Source organism: Macaca thibetana, chromosome 3, assembly GCF_024542745.1.
Source record: "Macaca thibetana thibetana isolate TM-01 chromosome 3, ASM2454274v1, whole genome shotgun sequence".
Taxonomy (NCBI): Eukaryota; Metazoa; Chordata; class Mammalia; order Primates; family Cercopithecidae; genus Macaca; species Macaca thibetana.
In genome coordinates this window covers 61,763,170-61,783,965 of record NC_065580.1, presented here as the reverse complement: position 1 = coordinate 61,783,965, position 20,796 = coordinate 61,763,170, and the positions used below count along the sequence as shown (strand labels likewise).

Genomic DNA, 20,796 nt, shown 5'->3' with positions numbered 1-20,796 from the left:
CTCTGTCAGTCCACAGCCCGGTGCCCGAGGCTCTGTCCTGGCCAGGTGAGCCGAGCAGTACCTGGGCGTGGGGCCGCTGGCACAAAGGACACCCGGCCCCGCCAGAGGCTATAACCTATGGCACACGCGGGCATATATTGCCACCTGGTAGAGTCAACAGTGGTGCTTTAAAATGCAATACAAACCCCTCCTACATTTGTTGTCAAATCACTTCACGATTCCTAGGCAGGCAGTGGATTCTGCGCCTGGGAGTAGGGCTGGGGGGAACGCTGCCTGCATGTGCAAAAATAACTCCCGAAGACGCGAGCCAAGTCCTGGGTTGGAGCCTCTGCAGCCTGTGGATGCCCGCTGGGCGGCTGACCGTCCCCCGGGAGCCCCGCGGGGCTGCTCCGCTCCCCCTGCGCACGCCGGGCGGCGGGAGAGAGCCGGCGCCGACTTTGGGAGTTCCTGGCTGCCTTGTATGGAGGGCTGCTCCCGGCCCGTCTCCGCCCGACTGCTCTGACGCCCAGCCCTCCCGCTGCCCACCCCCAGCCGCCTCCCTCTGACTTGCCTGAGAAGCCAGACGGAGCCTCTCGCTTCCACAAGTCTCTCTGCCTGCCATTCCCCCATTCCTGCAGCCACCCCCACCCTCCAGCGCCGTCACCCCTCCTCCGCCCCCGCCCCCGCCTCCGCCTTCGCCTCGGCAATCGGGGGAATAAATCAGGGAGGAAACCGAGAGGGAGAGCGAGAGCGCGCGAGCGCCTGCGGGCTCGCCGAGGTCTGTTTCCAAAGTCGCCCTTGATGGCGGCGGAGGCAAGGCGGCCGCGGCGCGGAGCAACCGACGCGCGCTAGTGGGTCCGCCCGCCACCGCCCCTTCTCGGTCGCCCGCTCCCGCCCTCGCCGTCCTCCGCGCGGCTCCGCGCCTCGGGCCCCGGGCGCAGCCGGCCCTCCAGACGCCCGCGGTCCCGGCGGCGTGTGCTGCTCTTCCTCCGCCCGCGGTTTCCAGCGCCGCTCCTTCCCCCGCTTGGGCAGGGAGGGGGCATTGATCTTCGATCGCGAAGATGGCTGCTGGCTGCCTGCTGGCCTTGACTCTGACACTTTTCCAATCTTTGCTCATCGGCCCCTCGTCGGAGGAGCCGTTCCCTTCGGCCGTCACGTAAGTCGGCGGGCCGGGCAGGGAGCGCCGGCCGAGGGGCGCCGCGGGAGTCTGGGGTGGGGGTCGGTTCCCGAGTCGCGGGGCTTTTCCGCCCGTGGGGGTGGGGAGCGAGCGGCCGGGGAGCCGGGCTCGGATGCGGAGAGGCCGGGCGGGCGGTGCGCGCCGCTCGCCGCTGGAATGCGCCCCGAACCGGCGTCTCGGGCGCCTCCGCGGGGCCGGGCACGGGGGCCGGCTGTCCCGGGAAGCGCCCGCCGACGACTTGCGGCGTCTCAGCCAGTCTCTAACGGGATTCTCTAGACTTCAGAGTTCAGCTGTACTGGGGAAAAAAGTTTCCAGCCAGCTCACCCGTTCTCATTCAACCCAGTTCAATAAAAAGTTATGTTTTGGTTGGGTAATTTACAAATAGGTAATTTCAGGCTTGCGGAGGTAGCGTGGACTTCTCCCGCACTTGGCCTCCTAGATGCTCTTTAATTGCTGTAGTGCCCAAACTCGTTTTATCCCACATTACTGGAAGCACTTGACAGCCTTCCAGTTAGACGCGTGCTGGCTCCCCGCGGCCGAGCGTGCTGTCCACGCAGGGGGCTCGCAGGTACTGGGACCGAGCGATCCAACCTCCCCAACCCCATTATTTGAAACATCTAAGTGTCGGCAGACACGCGGTCCCTCTTCTTCAAATGAATAGAGCCTGTTCTTTGAAGGAGGGACTGTTTCCAGTCTCCTGCAATTTTCTTTTATTTTTAACATTTCTAAAATAACTTTTAAAAACCTCGCTGCTGTTCTGGAAATAGAGGGCTTATAGGTAGCTATAGTCACACGACAGGAAGGGAATGAAAAATAATAATTCTCTCCTCTCTTAGGCAGCAAAATAGAATCAAACTCAGTGGCACATATAAATATATACATATTTCTTAATGCACCGAATAGCCTTCCCGGCTTTCTGGGAAAGCATTTATTTTGGTTCTTGAAGCTTCTTTAAAGCTTCTAAGGGTAGGTAATCTTAAGTGCATGAGTCACTTTAATGCATTTTACATAACAAAAACAAAGCCCAAGGTAGCTTTCCCGGTATTTATGCTGCTGGGAATTATTTGCTGTCCTTTGTTGGCTGAGTGCTGAATACAGTTTTTGGTGGAAAGTAACAGTGAATCTTTACCGGTTGAAACCCTGCGGCTATTATTTAAGATTCAGTTTTAAGTATTTATTACGTTAGGTGTCAGTGCAAGAATCTGGAGGATGCACATTCTATCCCTTAGAAGGGGAGTGTCTAATTTTTGTTGTCATTGATTTACAGTAATGTTCCTCTTTAGGTAATCTTTCATAAAACTGATTGCAGATCCTTTTTGTTATGAAGCAGAAGGGTAAATGCCATCTGGAGATCTTCGTTTAATTGGCAGGATGTTCCAGTCGGATATTTTGAACATAAAAAGAATAAGAATCACCCTAAAGGGTGCTTCAGAATTATTTACTCTTGTTAAGGCATCACACTTCCATTTAATTTTTTAAGCCTTTTTGTTGCTTGGCCTGTAAAGTGAGAACTCCAGTGAGTCGCTTGCATTCTGTGTCAAATAAAGAAGTGGCTCTTTAAAAAACAGTCACTTTCTAAATGTGTTCCTATTACTCATTTTTACACTGTTGTTTTTAACTGACAATCTATCAATATTTTTGTCATGGGAGGGGATACATCATCATACCATTGGAGAAAGCTGCAACAAAATACAACCTTTTATTCCTCAACATACTATGGTAAAATATTAATGTAAAAATCCTTATTGTAAGAAGAACATCTGCAATAATGCTTTCCTAAAATTATAAGTAAATCAATTTTCATGATCAGAAATTTACTAGACAGGAAAGAGCATAAATAGTGGGCTAAAATGGGAAGTAGGACACCACAATTTCTTTTCTTTGAAAGGATCTGAAATTTTCTTAACAATGAAAATTCAAGATATTTTCAGATTATATAGGACATTGATTATTTCATGAATGAAATACTTAATGAAAGGTTTTGTGGAGCGAAGTCAATCTCCTGTAGGTAATCTTAGCAATATTTTTGGAAGCCTTCGGCATCTTCAGTTTTTCATTTGAAAAGTTAGTAACACTGTCTTCTGAGGAAAGAACTGATGGTTGACATTTGTACTTCATGTTAGATTTCTGAATAAACTTTATGAAACAAAAAAATGCAATTTTTTTGCATGAAGATGTGGTGCCATTTGCTTTTCTTTAGAGAAAAGAATTCATATGCACTGTGTAATCAGGACAAATCTCAAATCTTTGGGGAAACTTCAAATTTATAAAAAGTGAGTACTAAGATTGTAGTGTCACTAAAGGCAAATCATTATGCTTCTGTATATAAATTTCTCTGGGAATCATTAATAAATATTTTTGGGTTTTTTTTTTGCCAATTTTATTTTTCAGAGAAAAAGTATAAGAAGTTTTTATCATCTGAAGAGGAAGAGCATGCCATCACACACTATAAAATTAATTATGCACTAATTGGAGTTGGATTTCAATTAGAATTAGTAATTCAAAGTTTTTTTTTTAATGTAGAGTATTTACATCTGTACGAAGGGCTTAAATTCTATTATGGTAAAACAAATAATGTGTCAGTCTAAGTATCTTCTTTCAATTTTTGCTGTCTGGTTTAACATACATTCTAATATAAATTTTTTTTAGATTAAAGTAGTAGTTAACCTGTTCTAAGAGTTAACACTAAAATAGATGTTTTTCAGGCAAGGAAATTTTGATACAATTATTTCTCTGGGTTAGGTGTTTCTTTTGGAAATGTTTGTCTCCCTACAGTGTGAAACATAAATACATGATATGGTAGCAGCCACATAATGTGTATTGGTTGATATATAAATGGAAAATATATCATTTTTATGCTATAGTATGCACATGTACTGGTATTTTTAAAACGTAGCTTTCAAAAAGGGTAGTTGTCCTTTTTTCTAGAAATAATTTCTTGGCACATGTTGAAAGACTTCTATTTTAAAATTTAGAATTACATGTGTGATAGCCAGTATTATAATGTTAATTTAAATTTGTCCTTAATTTTAGAATCTATTTACAAATGCAATTAAAAAATTATATAGTTATAACTATTCATATTAAACTTTTATCTTAGTCACATCAAAATGCCAGTCTTCAATAATTGGCCGAGAGCCCATTGGTATACGGGGATTTTAATATAAAGTGTATAATGGTATAAACATAAAACTAAGGATTATGGATCTCCACAGGAAATAAACATAAAATCTCATAAACGAATAGTACTTTTGGGTTTAATTACTTAGGATATAAATTTTTTTCTGTTATTAGAGAAATTTGTATTTAAGGCTATAAAGGAGAAATTTTGTATGTCAAGATATTGTAATGGATATCTATTCCATGCATTAGAAGTGACATAATTATTCTCACTTGAGGTCAGCAGTTTCTGTTTACATTTTATATACACAAGGAAATGTGCCATATGATCAATTATGAGATAAAATATTAAATGTAGAATAAAACCTGAAACAGTGAACATTAATAAACTTTTCTCAGGTCTTTAATTTTGTTTTCATTGTCTTAACCATATAACATTTATTATTCCACAGATGTATGTTTTAAAATATGCAACAATAGATATTCCATGTAAGTGTAATATTATGTTAAATTTATTAATGTTACACATCACTATATGTGTAGCAATTTGGATTGGCATTTGAATGAAAATTAAACAGACTGAAATGGATATAATTTTTGAAAAAATGTCAGAAAATACAAGAATCTAAGCATATTATGGTTTATTAAAGGGAAATAAAATGTACCTTTATTATCTTTCCCCCCCATGGCTTTCATTAATATAATTTAATAAATATACATAAAATTTGAATATAAAGTAGGTGGTTCATTTTGACAATAGATAAGAGCTTTACAGTTTTTTTCTTCACAGCAACCTGACTGTGTAGACATCTTTCTGTTATGTCTCCAACACTGATAAAACTAACAATAAAATACTCTCCTCTCTAGGGTTTACACATAGTAAATTTTTACAAAAACATAACATATGGAAATTATTGTGTTAAAATTTAGTATATATATTTAGTAGTATATATTCGTAAACAATAATGCATTTAGAAATTTTACAAATAATTTTTACAATAGTGCGCATAACAAACTATTATTTAATTTACATATTCTCTGGAGTATCATTATATAAAGCACCTCTCGAGGTTTTTCTTGATTTCCCTATTCCTCTATGTAGATGCAAGTTTCCAAGAATTTCCTAGCACATGTCTTCAAGCTATTTATAACTTTAAATTGGAGATTTAAATGGGTAAAATAAAACATATCTTAGGCAAATCATGCTATTTGTTTATCTCATTTAGTGTCTTACAGGTATGGATATAAACATTTCTAACATAGGTATACATAGCATTTGGGAAAAAAATCAGAATTTCAGTATTTCAAAAAAGTAACATTTTATTGTTATTAAAATGACAATGTTCCATTATTTCTATTAAAAGAGCTGTCTGTGGTAGTGTTTCAAAAAGCAGGTCAGCTGCTTTCCATGGGGAACAAACTTTGTTCTATTATATCACCTCCACATTTACTTAAGGCTTACAGTGTGCATCAAGCACTGTGTCACTAAGTGTGTCAACCAGTCTTTCTTTTCATGAACTATCTGTGAGCAGTACCACGACTGTTCCCAAGGCTTTCATACAGTTGCTTTCCAGTAAACTGGGAATGGGCTGTGATGGCCAACCATGTAGCTTACACATGGTTCATTTTTTTATGTGTGTGCACTGAAACATGTAAACGATTGCATCATATTGTTTACAGAGATGAGAGAAAAAGGCGATTGACCTCAATGTCAATTAAGTAAAAGTGGCAGCACTTTGTGAAAAAATACTATAATGCTTTTCCTTGAGAGTTCAAAATATTAACATCGCATAGATAACTTTCCTAGTTTGTGTCACTATATAGTATTCTATTAAGAGATAATATTGTATGTGTATGTCCACACATATTTTTAAAACTTTAAGTGAATTGATATAGTAGAAAAACCTCAGTAAGGTAAGTTTATTCACAAGTGTGCATACCTTAGGTCTTCTGTCAGTTCACAGCTGTTTTCAGGGATTACATCTAACTTAATAACACCAGCATTTAAGAATAATTTGCCAAGACAATTAAATGAGATATTGCATACACAAGCAGCCGGAAAATGCTCAAGTCCTTTAGAGATGGGTTACTAACATAGTTGACAAGTAATTTAAAAAGTGACTCTAAAGACAGTTTTGCCATCTTTTAAACAAAACAAGTATGAGAAAGAAACTACATTTGAAATGTTGGCACCTATTAAAAGTTCTTTACATACTAAGCAGTTTTATTTTTTTCATTTAGATAAGATATGCTTTGAATTTGTAAGAATTAAACATATTTGGTAGTGTGATATTTTAGGAATGAAGGCAAATGTGCACAGGTTTAAAATTTTTATTTGTAAAAATATAAGCTCTTAAATATTCCTTCCTTGTAGGATTTACATCTTTTGTAGTAATTCAGTACATAGAGTCAGCTACTCTTAGCAGTTTTTAAAATTGAGTAAAGAAAGCAGTCATTGCTCCTTTGTATTTTGCCACTGTTTTGTACAGGTTATGAACAAGGAAAAGATTGACTTTGTGGCCTCAATAAACCGGCACACTTTTTATAGTTAATTTCAATAATTCAGAATTAGGCTGTTATATATAAAGCAATATTTGAAGTTCTCTTTGAATATGAATGTGGGATATTTCTGGCTAAATGTTATTTTAACATTTGCTTCTGCTGATTTTTTTAACCATATGCTCTGTGGATTTAAAAAATTAGGATACATTTGAAATTCTATATCATAAATGGAAGAACAACTTAAACTAGAACTGGTGGCAGTAGAAAATAATGGTGTTGGCCATTTTAAATGTTTCGGATTTGGGGATAATCTTACTGTCTATTTGAAGCTCATTTTTTTCTGAGTAATTAAAAATGCACTATGGTGGTTTCTTGGCAAATGATGAAAAGTAATTCCAGTGTTATTTTATTCAAATAATAAATTCTGTTTTCTCGCTCTTTAATACACATACATGCGTACAATTACTATTAACCATAACATTATTATTTACATATAACATCAAATCAAATGAAAAATTTAAAAATTTGTTTTTCTTAAGTTACCTGTGATCAGACCTCAGTTTCAGGTCCTTTTCACTTAAATCTGCACTCACTGTTTCAGGAGATTTCCTGTTATCAGACATTTCTCTGTAAGAGAAATTATTGAGGGATTTTGGTATACAGATAAACCTGTAATATGTAATCAACACATAACAAAATTGTCAAACAAGTCTAGAGAATTGTTTCTTTTGATATTTGCTCAATACCTTAGGGATAATTAGGGAAAAGAGGGGAAAGAGCTAATAAAATTTTTCTAAGGTGCATACTGTCAAACGATGTGAAGGGATGGTTAAATATTAATAATGCCATATTTTGAGAGTTACAAGAGGAATGGTACAATAAAATAAATGGGCTCAGGCAGACTACAAAAATCTCTTGTTTTTAAAACGTGATCAACAGGCATTGTGGTGAAAATACTTTGAGGAATGATGGATGTGTAAGTGGGGCAGAGAGAAGAGCCCTCAGATTTATGAGGTGCAACATTATATTAAAGATACTAAAGGTAGCAGTTGGTTATTTTTCTTAATTTCTTCTGTTTTCTTCATTTCCCATGTGAGCTTGGTTATATTGGAAATGCTGCTTCCTAAACTTAATAATCATTTTTAGAGACTTAAATATTCACATTTGGAAATTCACCTTAGAGACCAAGACAATAAAATTATCTAGATCTCAAAACATAAGTACTTAAAAATTTTTAGTTTTTATGAAATTCTGGGAAATGGTTTATTGGATAAGAAACACTAGTATAATCTTTAATTAAGAGCTTAAGTGCTAATCAACAAGAAAGAAATTCCATTAGTAAATTTTTTTCCATTAGATTACGAGAAAGAAATAACTTACAGGTAAGCAGCCTTCTAGGTAGTATACTTAAAACTAGCCTTCTAAATAAATAGTATATTTTATTTTTGAAGCAGTTTTCATTTATGTTGCCTCTTTTAATATTTCTTGTTTCAAATATTTTTAATACCAAATATAATTTAATTCAACAATTAATGCAATTATTATTATTGAGTGCAAATTACGTACTGCACTGAGCTACCTATTGAGAATACAAACTGAGGGAGAGAGTTCCTAAGGAAGACATTAGCAACTCCAAGCTGACTATGAAACACTGGGATACATCAGAGCATGACTAAGGAAAAAGTACATTGCACACTGAAGGGGCATGGTCTAAAGAAACATGGTATGTTCTTTGTTAGGCATTGGACTTGTCGATGGGAAATGATGTTGGTAGCCGTTGGCTTAAGTCTGGTGATAAATTTCTTGCCCCCTGACCCAAGGAGGAGATGGGCAGTGCTCATATTACATCGACATTAGCAATAGCCCTGTTCTGTGTACCAACACAAATTTGGTCTTCATCCTGTGTTGCTGTTGAGATTTTTAAATTAAAAAAATAAAAAGTAATAGGTTTGAATCATAATATGTAGAAAATGGATTAAGGAGGGCCAGTATATGAGGCAGAAGCTATGAGATTAGTTAGTATACCATTGCAGCATTCACTGAACTAGAGATGATGCCCGAGGTTTCAAAAAGATTAGTGTCAGTGAGAAGGTGAAGCAGGTTTAAAGTAGAAGTATAATTTCAGGACTTGGTGGTTGTGAGATTTGAGGAATCGGGAAGGGAAGAAGAATTGGAGATGTCGTTTAGATCTCTTAATTTTGTAGGCTAGAGAACAAGGAGGAATGCAGGTTGATGTTGTGAGGGTGGGAGCAGCTTGACTGTTGGACATTTGCAGTTTGCAGTCCATCTTGTAGATGTCTGTTAGGCCCTTAGAAATATGTATCTGGGCCGGGTGCGATGGCTCACACCTGTAATCCCAGCACTTTGGGAGGCCAAGGTGGGTAGATCATGAGGTCAGGAGATCGAGACAATCCTGGCTAACATGGTGAAACCCCATCTCTACTAAAAATACAAAAAAAAATTAGCCGGGTGTGATGGCATGCTCCTGTAGTCCCAGCCATTGAGGAGGCTGAGGCAGGAGAATCGCTTGAACCTGGGAGGCAGATGTTGCAGTGAGCCAAGATTGCGTCACTGCATGCCTGGGTGACAGAGTGAGACTCTGTGTTAAAAAAAAAAATGTATCTAAAGAGAGTTTGGAGGCAAATTCAGAGAGCAATATCTTTGAAGGCAGAAGGAGGATTTTTTTTCCATTTATTTAACTCATATTTATCTGTAATCTAAGATAGCCACTGAATTTCAAAAGAAGGGCCTTGATTTACAGTTTCATTTTGTGGACAGTCAAACCAGATGACCCCTTTAAGGAAGGCATCAAGGCCACTGATGAAAGAGAGAAGTCTCATCATGTCAGGGACAGAAGCATGGTTTCAGTGGCTGGAGGAGTTGGTCAAGTTGAGAATATGGAGACAAGTGCAGTTTGTTCCTTCCAGGAATTTGGTGACATGAGGAAAGTGAGGGATAGTAAATTCAGAGGAAGACATTATCCTTAGCAAACTAACACAGGAACAGAAAACCAAATACCGCATGTTCTCACTTATAAAGGGGAGCAACATGATGAGAACACATGGACACTTAGAGGGGATCAACACACACTGGGACCTTTCAGAGGGTAGGGGGTGGGAGGAGGGAGAGGATCAGGAAAAAATAACTAATGAGTACTAGGCTTAATGCCTGGCTGATGAAATCATCTGTACAACAAACCCCTATGATACAAGTTTACCTATGTAACAGACCTCCACTTGTACCCCTGAACTTAAAAATAAAAGTTAAGAAAAAATAATAAATAATGAAGAAGTTAATGTTAGGCCATTTGGGATTGTAAATTGTACAAAACCATAGAACTTTCGTAAACCAAAAAGAAATATTTTTAAATGATAGTGGAGCTGGATGATCCGTCATGGGAGTTCAGGTTAAGGATGTTCCAACAACTGCAGACAAAGGTGAGACTGCTGTCACGATAATCTCTCAAGTCATTTTCTGCTTCTCTTTGTGTCACTTGTTTCTTCTCTTTCTCTATAAGTTGGCATTATCTGCCTCCAGTGCTCGTGATATTGAATGGTTGTGAGGGATTATGTTTTCTCCTTTGAAGCTTTGAACCAACTTGAGTGTAGAATCCTAGTCCTAAAGATAACCTCCCAAAGAAGATGTGTTGATCGTCTGAATATGGGCCAGATGGCCACTTACAGCCCATTTAATTGTGACCAGGAGATGGGATTTGGAAAAGAGACTCTGGTTGCCTGAGCTTGGGTTACTTCACCATATCTGGTCCAATCTTATTAGGAGGTATTACATTGTAAGAGGCCAGTTGCTATTACTGTGGATAGGGGAAGAGGTGATTCTCAGAAAAAGACTCTGGTGGGAAGGGTGGGGAAGGTGGGGAAGGCTGTACAGACAACTAAATAAGTGTTACCAGAAGGGAGATTCCCATATCTCAGAGGGAGAAGACCAAATGTCAGAGAGATGAAAGCAATGAGATGCCATGATTGATGGATGAAAGTTCTGATAGAGGCAGGTGAGGAAGGGATCAAGACTAAACACAGTGTCTTACAAAGTGAGTTTTGAAATATGAAACAGCCTTGAGAAGTAAAGCAGATGGTTGGAATACAGGATAGATATAATTTTAATTTACCGGAGATGTTTTTACAGGAATGATTTAAATTACGTACTCCATTCTCGAGAAGGAATGACATAATTCAGAAATGTAATACATACACATTAGTGATATTCAAATTTTGAGAGGCATGGACTAGAGTTTTTCTTCCAGTGGTAGTAACAAGACTCCAGTTTGCCACTATATTACCTTTGGACACAGCAACATTTGGTTCTCACTTGTCTTTATTTTTCGTTCACTTCTTTCCTAGGAGAGATTATCATCTTAAAGATCCATGTAGTTTTATAACATGTTATTAGATTTTTTTTTTTTTTTTGAGATGACATCTCACTGTGTCACCCAGGCTGGAGTGCAGTGGTGTGATCTCAACTCACTGCAATCTCTGCCTCCTGGGTTCAAGCGATTCTCCTGTCTCAGCCTCCTGAGTAACTGGGACTACAGGCGCACACCACCACACCCGGCTAGGTTTTGTATTTTTAGTAGAGATGGGGTTTCACCATATTGGTCAGGCTGGTCTCAAACTCCTGACTTCAGGTGATCCACCCGCCTTGGCCTCCCAAATTGCTGGGATTACAGATGTGAACCACCACGCCTGGCCAATGTCATTAGATTTTAAAAGTGTGTAGTGCTTGTGGTAGAAAGATCTTCCAGTAATATCATTGAAAAACAGATAAAAGAGCAGATCGTTATTTGCTTTGACAATTTAGCATTACTTATTCATAGATTTTCAGCAGATAGTAGTGCTTTACTGCCCAACTCTATTGGTGCTTCCTGCCCTCAGTAGAGGGGAAAAGTTTTGGTTGAAACAGATCCTTGTCAAGAAAACAAAATAATAAACTCTAGAAGATAAAAAACCACTGGAAGTTGGGCGAGGGCTCGCTTGTAGGCTCAGCTGTTAGGGAGGCTGAGGAAGGAAGATCGCTTGAGCCCAGGAGTTCAAATCTTGCCTGGGCAACATAGGGAGGCTTGTCTCCAAACAAATAAACAAAAAACTGACAGAATATCCCCGCAAAGTGTATCCCTGGTTAACCCTCACTGAGGCATCTCAGGTCTCCCGAAGGTCTGGAAATTACTGGCAGTTGCCATCACGGCAGTTCCCTGAGTTTCCAGGATGAATGAATGAATGGTTAGGACTGCAAATGCCAGCGGATCTGAGAATCAATCTTCCTCTCATTGGTACCGTTGCAGTGTGGAAAAACCACTCTTGTGGTTTGTGGCAAGACATGAGAAGAGTTAGGGTGGGCTATTTATTTCCCTTTTGTGACTTTGCTCTTTTTTCTCTCCCATAGATATTCACAGTTTGAAGTAATTTTGCTGTCTCTACCTGCAGTGTCTGAACAGTAATAATGACTACCAATCATCCTTCAGTTACAATAATATTGTTTTCTGACATTTTTCCTTCTGTATGCCAGGCACTATTAATTAGTACTCTCCTTTTTTTTTTTTTTTTTTTTTTTTTTTGAGACAGAGTCTTGCTCTGTCACCCATAGACACATAGAGGGGATCAACACTGGGAAATTTCAGAGGGTGGAGGGTGGGAGGAGGGAGAGGATCAGGAAAAAATAATTAATGAGTACTGGCTTAATGCCTGGCTGATGAAATAATGTGTATAACAAACCCATACGACACAAGTTTACCTATGTTACCTACCTCCACTTGTACCGCTGAATTTAAAAATAAAAGTTAAGAAAAAATAAATAATGAATCATAAATTCATAATTAATAATGAACAAGTTATTTCTTTATTCACTCCAAGAGTAGAGTGGCGTGATCTTGGCTCACTGCAACCTCTGCCTCCCGGGTTCAAGTGATTCTCCTGCCTCAGCCTTCCTAGTAGCCGGGATTACAGGTGTGCACCACCACGCCTGGCTAATTTTTGTATTTTTAGTAGAGATAGGGTTTCACCATGTTGGCCAGGCTGGTCTCAAACGCCTGACCTCAGTAATCCAACCACCTCAGCCTCACAAAGTGCTGGGATTACAGGCGCGAACCACTGTGCCTGGCCTCATGTTTTTTAATCCATCTAGCCTTCAAGCCAATCCTCTGAGATAAGTAGTATTATTATCTCTGTTTTGTAAATGCGGGAACAAGTTTAGGGTATGAAGAACTTTTCTGAATTTCCTTAGGAGTTCAAATTTGATCTCAAGCAGCTCAATTCTAGATTCCTACACTTAACCTGCTGAACGTTGCTGCCCTTTGCAGGAGCTTTGAGGTCTTATATATGATCTCGCCTGACTGTATATTCCAGCAATAAGATTGAGGGAGAGGAGTCATGTAAAGTAGGGCAGAACTAACTCTCAGCCTTGATTTCTCTGTCTGTAGAACAAGGATAGTATTTTTTCTTCCTGCATCCAATGTTACCGTGATGATTAAATAAAAGAATGCGTGGGGAACTTTAAAGGATTGTTTAATAGCCAGGCTTCATTATGTGTGCCTTGTGTGGTTTTTCTGTCTTTAAGAGATCATGAATTGATGACTATGGATTAGTGAGCTAGATTATTGTGCTAATATATAACCATTTGGGCCTTGAGAAAAACTTAAAATGAATGGAAAAAGGGATGCTTAGCAGGTCTTAAAAACGTCTCTTCCTAAAACCTGTGTAGCCTTTCATTATAAAAGGGAAAGGGAAAGAGATGCAGTGGAGTGTAAGTGAAATAGGGTGGGTGAACTGTTCCATCCCTAGGTTAAGGACAAAACCAGTGTCCTAAAAGAGACCATGAAGAAAGCAGAACCACAAAGCATTTGATGTGCTTTGTTGTGACAATTCAGCCAGCACCTGTTGTAGGAGAACTGTGCCACAGAGTGTGAATCTATTTTTAAAAGTCATAGCTTTACCACCAATATCCTCTCATTGTCAAAGATGTGAGTTTTTAGCCTCAAAACAGAATATCTGAAAGTTAATAATGCAATCTATCCGGGATGTTTATAGAAATGATTCTGGACTACCCTACAAATTGAGTGAGTGCAGGATAGTAAAATCAAGACCAGTTGCATTTTTCGCAACCAATACAGAAGTTGGCAAAAATCTGCCAAAAGCGTACGGAAAAAGGCCAGCTTTTACTTGACTCATCCAACTGATGGTTAGTTACACTCATTTAACTCTAGCCCTTCACTTTGCAATATAAATGGAGTTAAGCCTCTCATAAATGCTGTTTTTTTTTTTTTTGGCAGAAATCAAGCACTGAAATAAAATTTCTGGTGCAAATTTGGAATTGATTTATGGATAAAAGAGATGTTTTAGATTAACCAATACATTAATACTATGACTATTGATTACAACTTGATGATAACCATTGAAGCAGGAAGTTTTCGATGCCAGCAACCTGGCTTTTGTTTTGTTTTGTTTTTGTTTTTTTGAGATGGAGTCTCTCTCTATCACCCAGGTTGGAGTGCAATGACCTGATCTCGGCTCACTGCAACCTCCGCCTCCTGGGTTCAAGCAATTCTGCCTCAGCCTCCCAAGTAGCTGGGATTACAGGTACCTACCACCATACCTGGCTAATTTTTTTTTGTATTCTGAGTAGAGATGGGGTTCACCGTATTGGCCAGGCTGGTCTCAGACTCCTGACCTCAGGTGATCTGCCCACCTCGGCTTCCCAAGTGTTAGGATTACAGGCGTGAGCCACCGTGCCTGGCCAACATGGCCTTTTTATAGCAGTCATTTTGACATTTGCCACAGAAAAGAATGTGTAAAATTTTTATGATGTTTGCCACTTTAAAAATACCACCCTGTCTTTGTCATGACATTTTATTAGAATTGACTTAAATTTACATCTGCAAAAATGTTGGGGGACTTGAACAAATGGGCCATATGAAGCCTGAGGAAGATGGGCACAATGGAGGCTGTGCAGATTGCTCTAAATTAAACATATTAGCTGCTTGGCTGTCTGTCCAAACACCTGATTTTCCTGTCGATGTAAGTGTAGAAATTGGCATTAATTTTTATGAGGTGAAATTTTATTGTGCATGGATAGCTTAATTCCCAGAGGATTGACACATGGGTTTCAAGGTCTACTGGTGAGTAATTGTTTAAAATTTATATTTTTCCTCGATAGTAATAAATAAACATAGGGGAATGGTAACTCATTACAAACCAAACCATGCGTGATAATTATATGAGGTCATTCATCTCCTTAAATTATCAGATGCGACTCAACCTGTGTGGCATCTGAAGGCCAGCTGAGTCCCGGTTGTACATGATTGTGACAGAGGAGCCATTTGAAGGTTGCAAGTCTTGGATTTGGTCCTACCCCTTTTGGGTTTTTCCACATGTGAAGTGAATTGGCTCCTGGATTCTATTCTTGTAATATGCACAGGGAACCAAAACCTGGGGTCAGCAGGCTACTCAGAATCGGTTTTTATTTTCCTTCTTCCTTCTGTTGCCTCTGTATATCTACCCTAATTGCAGAGAAACGCATACATCAGTCACGTACACCGATATATACATATTTATATGTGTGTACATATAATAAACATTACACAATATATGAACATCAAATATATATTATAATGATTTATATCAAGTGAAAGTTATAAGATATGAAGAAAATATATATGCAGATTCAGATGTGCTACATGTATGTAGAATATATATATTTAGAAAACATTATAAAACCTGAAAATGCTTTGTAGTATCCAGAAATGCCATCATCCATGGGAAGATTGTAAATTTATTAGGAGTAACTGAAACATCAAAATGGATGTGATATATAACTGCTGATTATTGTTTTAATTTTTTGTCCTATCTGAAGCCTGTGATCTACTTTTTCACATCTTCAAACACACAGTGGTTGTGTATTACTCTACTAACTCCCAAAAGTTGCTAAGTTGATAGATACTTAAGTAAAGCCAGAACCTTATGAGTCTATGCTATGGTAGTTCAGAGGACTCAAGGTGGGCAGTCTGGTATGGTGGGAATGTTCAGGATTTTGAGTCAGAGAATCCCAAGGTTGAACCTTGCTTCTCATATAGCCTGTGTGATCTTGGAAAGTTAATTTTCTTTCAATTTCATTTCATATTCTGTAAAAGAGTGTCACACACCATACCTTTTAGGGGAAATTGTAAGGCTTAAATGATAGGCCATCTATGTATATTCCACTGAATTTATTGAGCAAAGAGTAAAAAGTGTTAGTTCCTTCATCTTTTCTTATTCTAATGTGGAGCCATTAGAACTAGACATTTTTTCTTGATTTTCTAATCTACTCCTGGAATAATCTATGGAGATTAGTAAAGATTACTATTTTCTCTTATGCTTTTCATATTTATCTCATTAGAGCACTAGGGGAAAATCTCTGGAATGGGAGTAGGAAAGGGAGGACCAAGTCAAAAAATAAATAAATAAATTGCACCAGATTGTTCCTTGCTTGTCATCCTGAGGTTATGTTTAAGATTTTTTATGCTATGTGTCATGACTTTTGTCTGAAGCTGAAGATGGCAGTTTGCTCCATATCCTTTCTGTTTACTAAATCAGTACAGATTCCTGTCAAGTTACACAGGTCTCCTATAATTTAAATGGATTTAGATGTTGGATCTATGCTGAGTATCATTAAAACTTCATTCTTGTATTCTAAAAAGTGATCATATGTGATGTGGTTGCTGCCTTTCTGTTTTTTTGTTTGTTTGTTTGTTTGTTTTTTAAATATTTTGGAGAGACGCAGTCTTGCTATTTCACTATGTTGCCCAGGCTCATCTCAAACTCCTGACCTCAGGTGATCCTCCTGCTTCAGCCTCCCAAAGCACTGGGATTACAGGTGTGAGCCATTGCATCTGTCCTTGGATTGCTGCCTTTCTAATTAGGTTTCCTCATCTAAACCAGAGGACAGATATTCATCTGAGTGACTTTTTAGTTCTCCTCAAAATGATTTGTAACTAGTACCATATTAATGGCATAGAAGAAGAGTCATTGCATTAAAAAATTGATGCTTTTAAACATTAGGGTTTAATTATTTCATGGAACTTGCATGGTTGATTAAAAGTGTAGATTCAAATCTCAGCTCTACAATTAGCTGGGTAACTTGAACAAGTCAACCTTCCCATTCATAAAACTTCATAGGGTTCTTGTAAGGATTAAAAATATTCATGTAAAACACTGCATGTAGAAAGCACTGAAAAAATATACTCTGATTAGAAACAGGATAACAGTCTAATCAGGTGACGTGGGTTCCTGTTTGCTTCCACCATTAACTAGATGTAAGACCTACTTGGTAACATCTTGTAAGGAAGAATTTCTGGCTTTAGCACTATCCAACATTTAATTGTTCACCTCCTATTTCTTAAAAACTTGGTTTTAATTGTTACATAATTGCCATTCATGTATCTATTGACCATAAATTAGATCTTTCTTGGTACTTGAGCACTCCCCTACCTGTAGTTATGCTCCTGAAAAGTTTATTTTCCCACTGTTTTAAGTTTCTTCTTTCTGAAAGCAAAAATGATGAAGTTTGATGTTTTCCTCTCTTTTAAACATTTTGCTACCACCAAATTGTGCTAAAGCACAATACGGTACCAAGCTTCTTTTTGTATCTGATTGAAGGGCATATCCAGTACAGATAAGTTCCCCCTTACATGCTGGGGACACATTTCAAAACCCCCAGTGGATGCCTGAAACTGCATATATTACTGATTAAAAATATATACTATGTTTTTGCCTATGTATACATACCTATGATAAAGTTTATAAGTTAGGAACAGAAAGGAGATTAAAACAACTAATAAAATAGAACAGTTATAACAATACGCTGTAATAAAAGTTGTGTGGAGGTGGTCTGTCTCTCTCTCTCTCTCTAATTCTGTAACACTTTTGGACTTTGGTTGACTGTGTGTAACTGAAACCCCAGAAAGAGAGGGCAAAACCTCTAATAAGGGTGGGGGAGTATATTGTAGTATATAATGAAGTCATTGACCTTGCAGAAAAATTGACCTCGTGTGCAGAAAAATAATTTTAGTGGCCCATTGTCCCTGATGATTTTAGTTCTGTGAAAGAGGCCCTAGATGTTCTCCCTTGACAATATAGTTCTAGGAATCTTTGCAAGTGGAAAATGGTAACTTTAAAGCTACATAAGCAATAATTACCATGCTATCTGTAACATAGAATGGGGCTTTTTTCCTCTAAGATGAACAGCAAACATATCATCATGGTTTACCTTGAGTAATAAATGTATATTATGAAATATTTTCAGAAAAGAGTAAAAATCAATTATATTATGCTGTTTATAGTATCAATTCTAATTTTTCAAGAATTTATATCCGAGCTCATAGGGCATTTTAAAGTATAGAAGAGGGATGTGTGCAGTCTTTTATGTGCGGCCCTTTATTGTGCCAGTTGATGAGTTTTCCTCCTAGTGTAGAGGCATGAATAAATGAGAAGGGTTAGAAACACATGTTAGATCCTCAACATGTGTGCAAAAAAGATGTGAATCAGATTATACAGAGGAAATCAAAGACTGATGACTAATTTAAGGTTCAGTGAATCTAAACAAACCAAATAGAATTTATTTATTTATTTATTTTGAGGCAGAGTCTCACTGTCACCCAGGCTGCAGTGCAGTGGTGCAATCTTGGCTTATTTCAACCTTCGCCTCCCAGGTTCAACAGATTCTCGTGCCTCAGCCTCCCTACTAGCTGGGATAACAGGCATGTGCCACCATGCCCAGCTAATTTTTGTATTTTTAGTAAGAGACGGGATTTCGTCATGTTGGCCAGGCTGGTTTTGAACTCCCGACCTCAGGTGATCCACTTGCCTCGGCCTTCCAAATTGCAGAATTACAGGAGTGAGCCACCGCGCCCAGCCCCAAGTAGAATCTTCATAAAGGCATTTTATGCAGAGATAAAATGAATCCTGGGCTGGGCATGGTGGCTCACACTTGTAATCCCAGCAATTTGGGAGGCTGAGGTGGGCTCACTCCTGTAATAACTCCGTCGAGCCCAGGAGTTTGAGACCAGCCTGAGCAATGCAACGAGACCTCATCTTTACTAAAAATTAAATAATTGTGTGGGTGTGGTGGCATGCACCTATTAGTCCCAGCTATGTGGGAGACTGAGGTGAGAGGATCAGTTGAGCCTGAAAGTCAGGGCTGCAGTGAGCTATGATCCAGCAGCCGCACTCCAGCCTGGGCAAGAGAGCAAGACTCTGTCTCTTAAAAAAGAAAAAAAAAATTGAATATCATGTTTAAAATTTGGTAATGTAAATGTATTTATTTCTTTATTTTGGTTTGGTAATTTCTATTCTGTGTAGCATACTACCACAAACTGAATGGTTGAAAACAATATACATTTATTATCTAACAGTTTCAGTGCTGAGGAGTCGTGGCAGCCCTCTGTTCAGTCTCACAAGGCTGCAGTAAGGACTTGCCTGGCCTGCATTCCTGTATGGGGCTACTTCCTGCTCCTCTTTCAAAATCGTGTGGTTATGGAGGCCCTATTAAAGGTCCTCTCACAACATGGCAGTTTATTTCTTCTAGACTGGAGGGAAACTCTCTGCATTCAGAAAGGGGGCTCAATCCGTCTTTGAGGGTTTTCAGTTGATTAAGTTAGACCATCCATTATACTCCCTTTTTTGATTCATTCAAAATCAAGGGATGTGAGATCTAAATTCCATCTGCAGAATTGTGTCACCTTTACCACATAACATCACATAATTAAGGGAGTGACATCCCTTTGTAGCACGGGCCCCACTCACACTCAAGGAGAATGGGCTCTGCAGGAGTGGGAATTATGAGAATCATCTCAGAATCCTTCCTACCACAGGTGTTAGATTAGACAGCCATCGTAAATACACCAAAAACTAAAAGATGTGAATGCTCATTTCTTTCCTACTTTATGTGTTCACAGATTCGGGAAATGCTGGGAAGCATCAGATGACCTATCACTCTCTTGCCTTCAGGCAGACTGTGTTGGGTGACATTAGTTCTGATCCATCCTGTAAGGAAAGTAAACTCCAGTAGCTCATTAGCTAGTCATTAAGGGTGCTGTCATCATTAGTTAGCTGAACTTTTCACTTTCTGCAAAGAAGATTTCTCTTTGCTATGGTTTAAGCCAATTTATACCATTATTGTCAATAAATGTGTAGAAAAATTATAAAACAATTCTTTTGAAAGGTAAAGGATTATGATCTTTCCAAATTAAGGTTTATACTTGGGTATCTCCTGAAAAATATGCATTTATTTGCCTGCATAAACTAGCCAATACTCTACAATCCTAAACAGCATCTGATTTTTCATTTGTATCACTATGTAATGGTAATGTCCTCTAACTAACGCCCCAGTTATAAAGTATTAATGATTTCTTCACTTCATTGAGTAGATTTAGGTGAATAGCTATGACTTCTGTTTTTCAAAGAAAAAAATAATGATGACATGCTTTTTAATACTGCTTATGTACTGGGTGCTCAGTAAATTTCCTTTAAAAAGTGGGTCCTTCATATACTCCATACAGGTGCTTCCCTGCTCAGCCTGTGCATATCCTATGTTATTTTAGTGCTGCTGGTTGTCTGATTTGTTCAGGATTTTTCTTGTTATAACTCTAGCAATGATTAATTTGCTAGCACCAGGGAACGCTGGTCAGAGTAATTGTCTAATTCAGTGCTTTTCACACTAACTGTGCTAAAGGGGTAGGGTTGATTTATTTATTTTGTAAATTTCATATCCATTGCAAAGGTATATTTCTGTGAAATGGAATGAAAACCAATTAATAGAAAAATGAAATTTAAAAAGATATGCAAATTATAAACCTTCTTTTACTTAATTAAATTCCACAGCCAAAGAATTACTGTTTCTAAACAGTTTTAAAAGTGTGTAAACACTCCCAATTTGTGCACTTTTCTTGTGGACTGGTAGACACAGTTCCCAGATTAGTAGCCTCTGAGTAGCATAATCTGAATAGCTCTAGTTTACTTTATTTGAGTATTTAAGAC

The 20,796-nt window shown here is 38.6% G+C and overlaps 1 protein-coding gene across 6 annotated transcripts in view; it reads left to right on the top strand.

Moving 5' to 3' along the window:
• Positions 1-543: 543 nt before the first annotated feature.
• The window catches only part of CACNA2D1 (calcium voltage-gated channel auxiliary subunit alpha2delta 1), a 501,837-nt gene continuing 481,584 nt past the window's right edge, over positions 544-20,796 (top strand). For 3 of the 6 annotated variants that reach the window (XM_050782809.1, XM_050782806.1, XM_050782804.1), the window contains exon 1: positions 688-1,135. In XM_050782809.1, coding sequence (XP_050638766.1) covers positions 1,041-1,135 — 95 coding nt within the window. In that variant the 5' untranslated portion in view covers positions 688-1,040. Of the gene's footprint in view, positions 1,136-20,796 lie in introns of all 6 variants that reach the window. The other 3 variants (XM_050782805.1, XM_050782801.1, XM_050782803.1) reach the window with 2 other exon arrangements.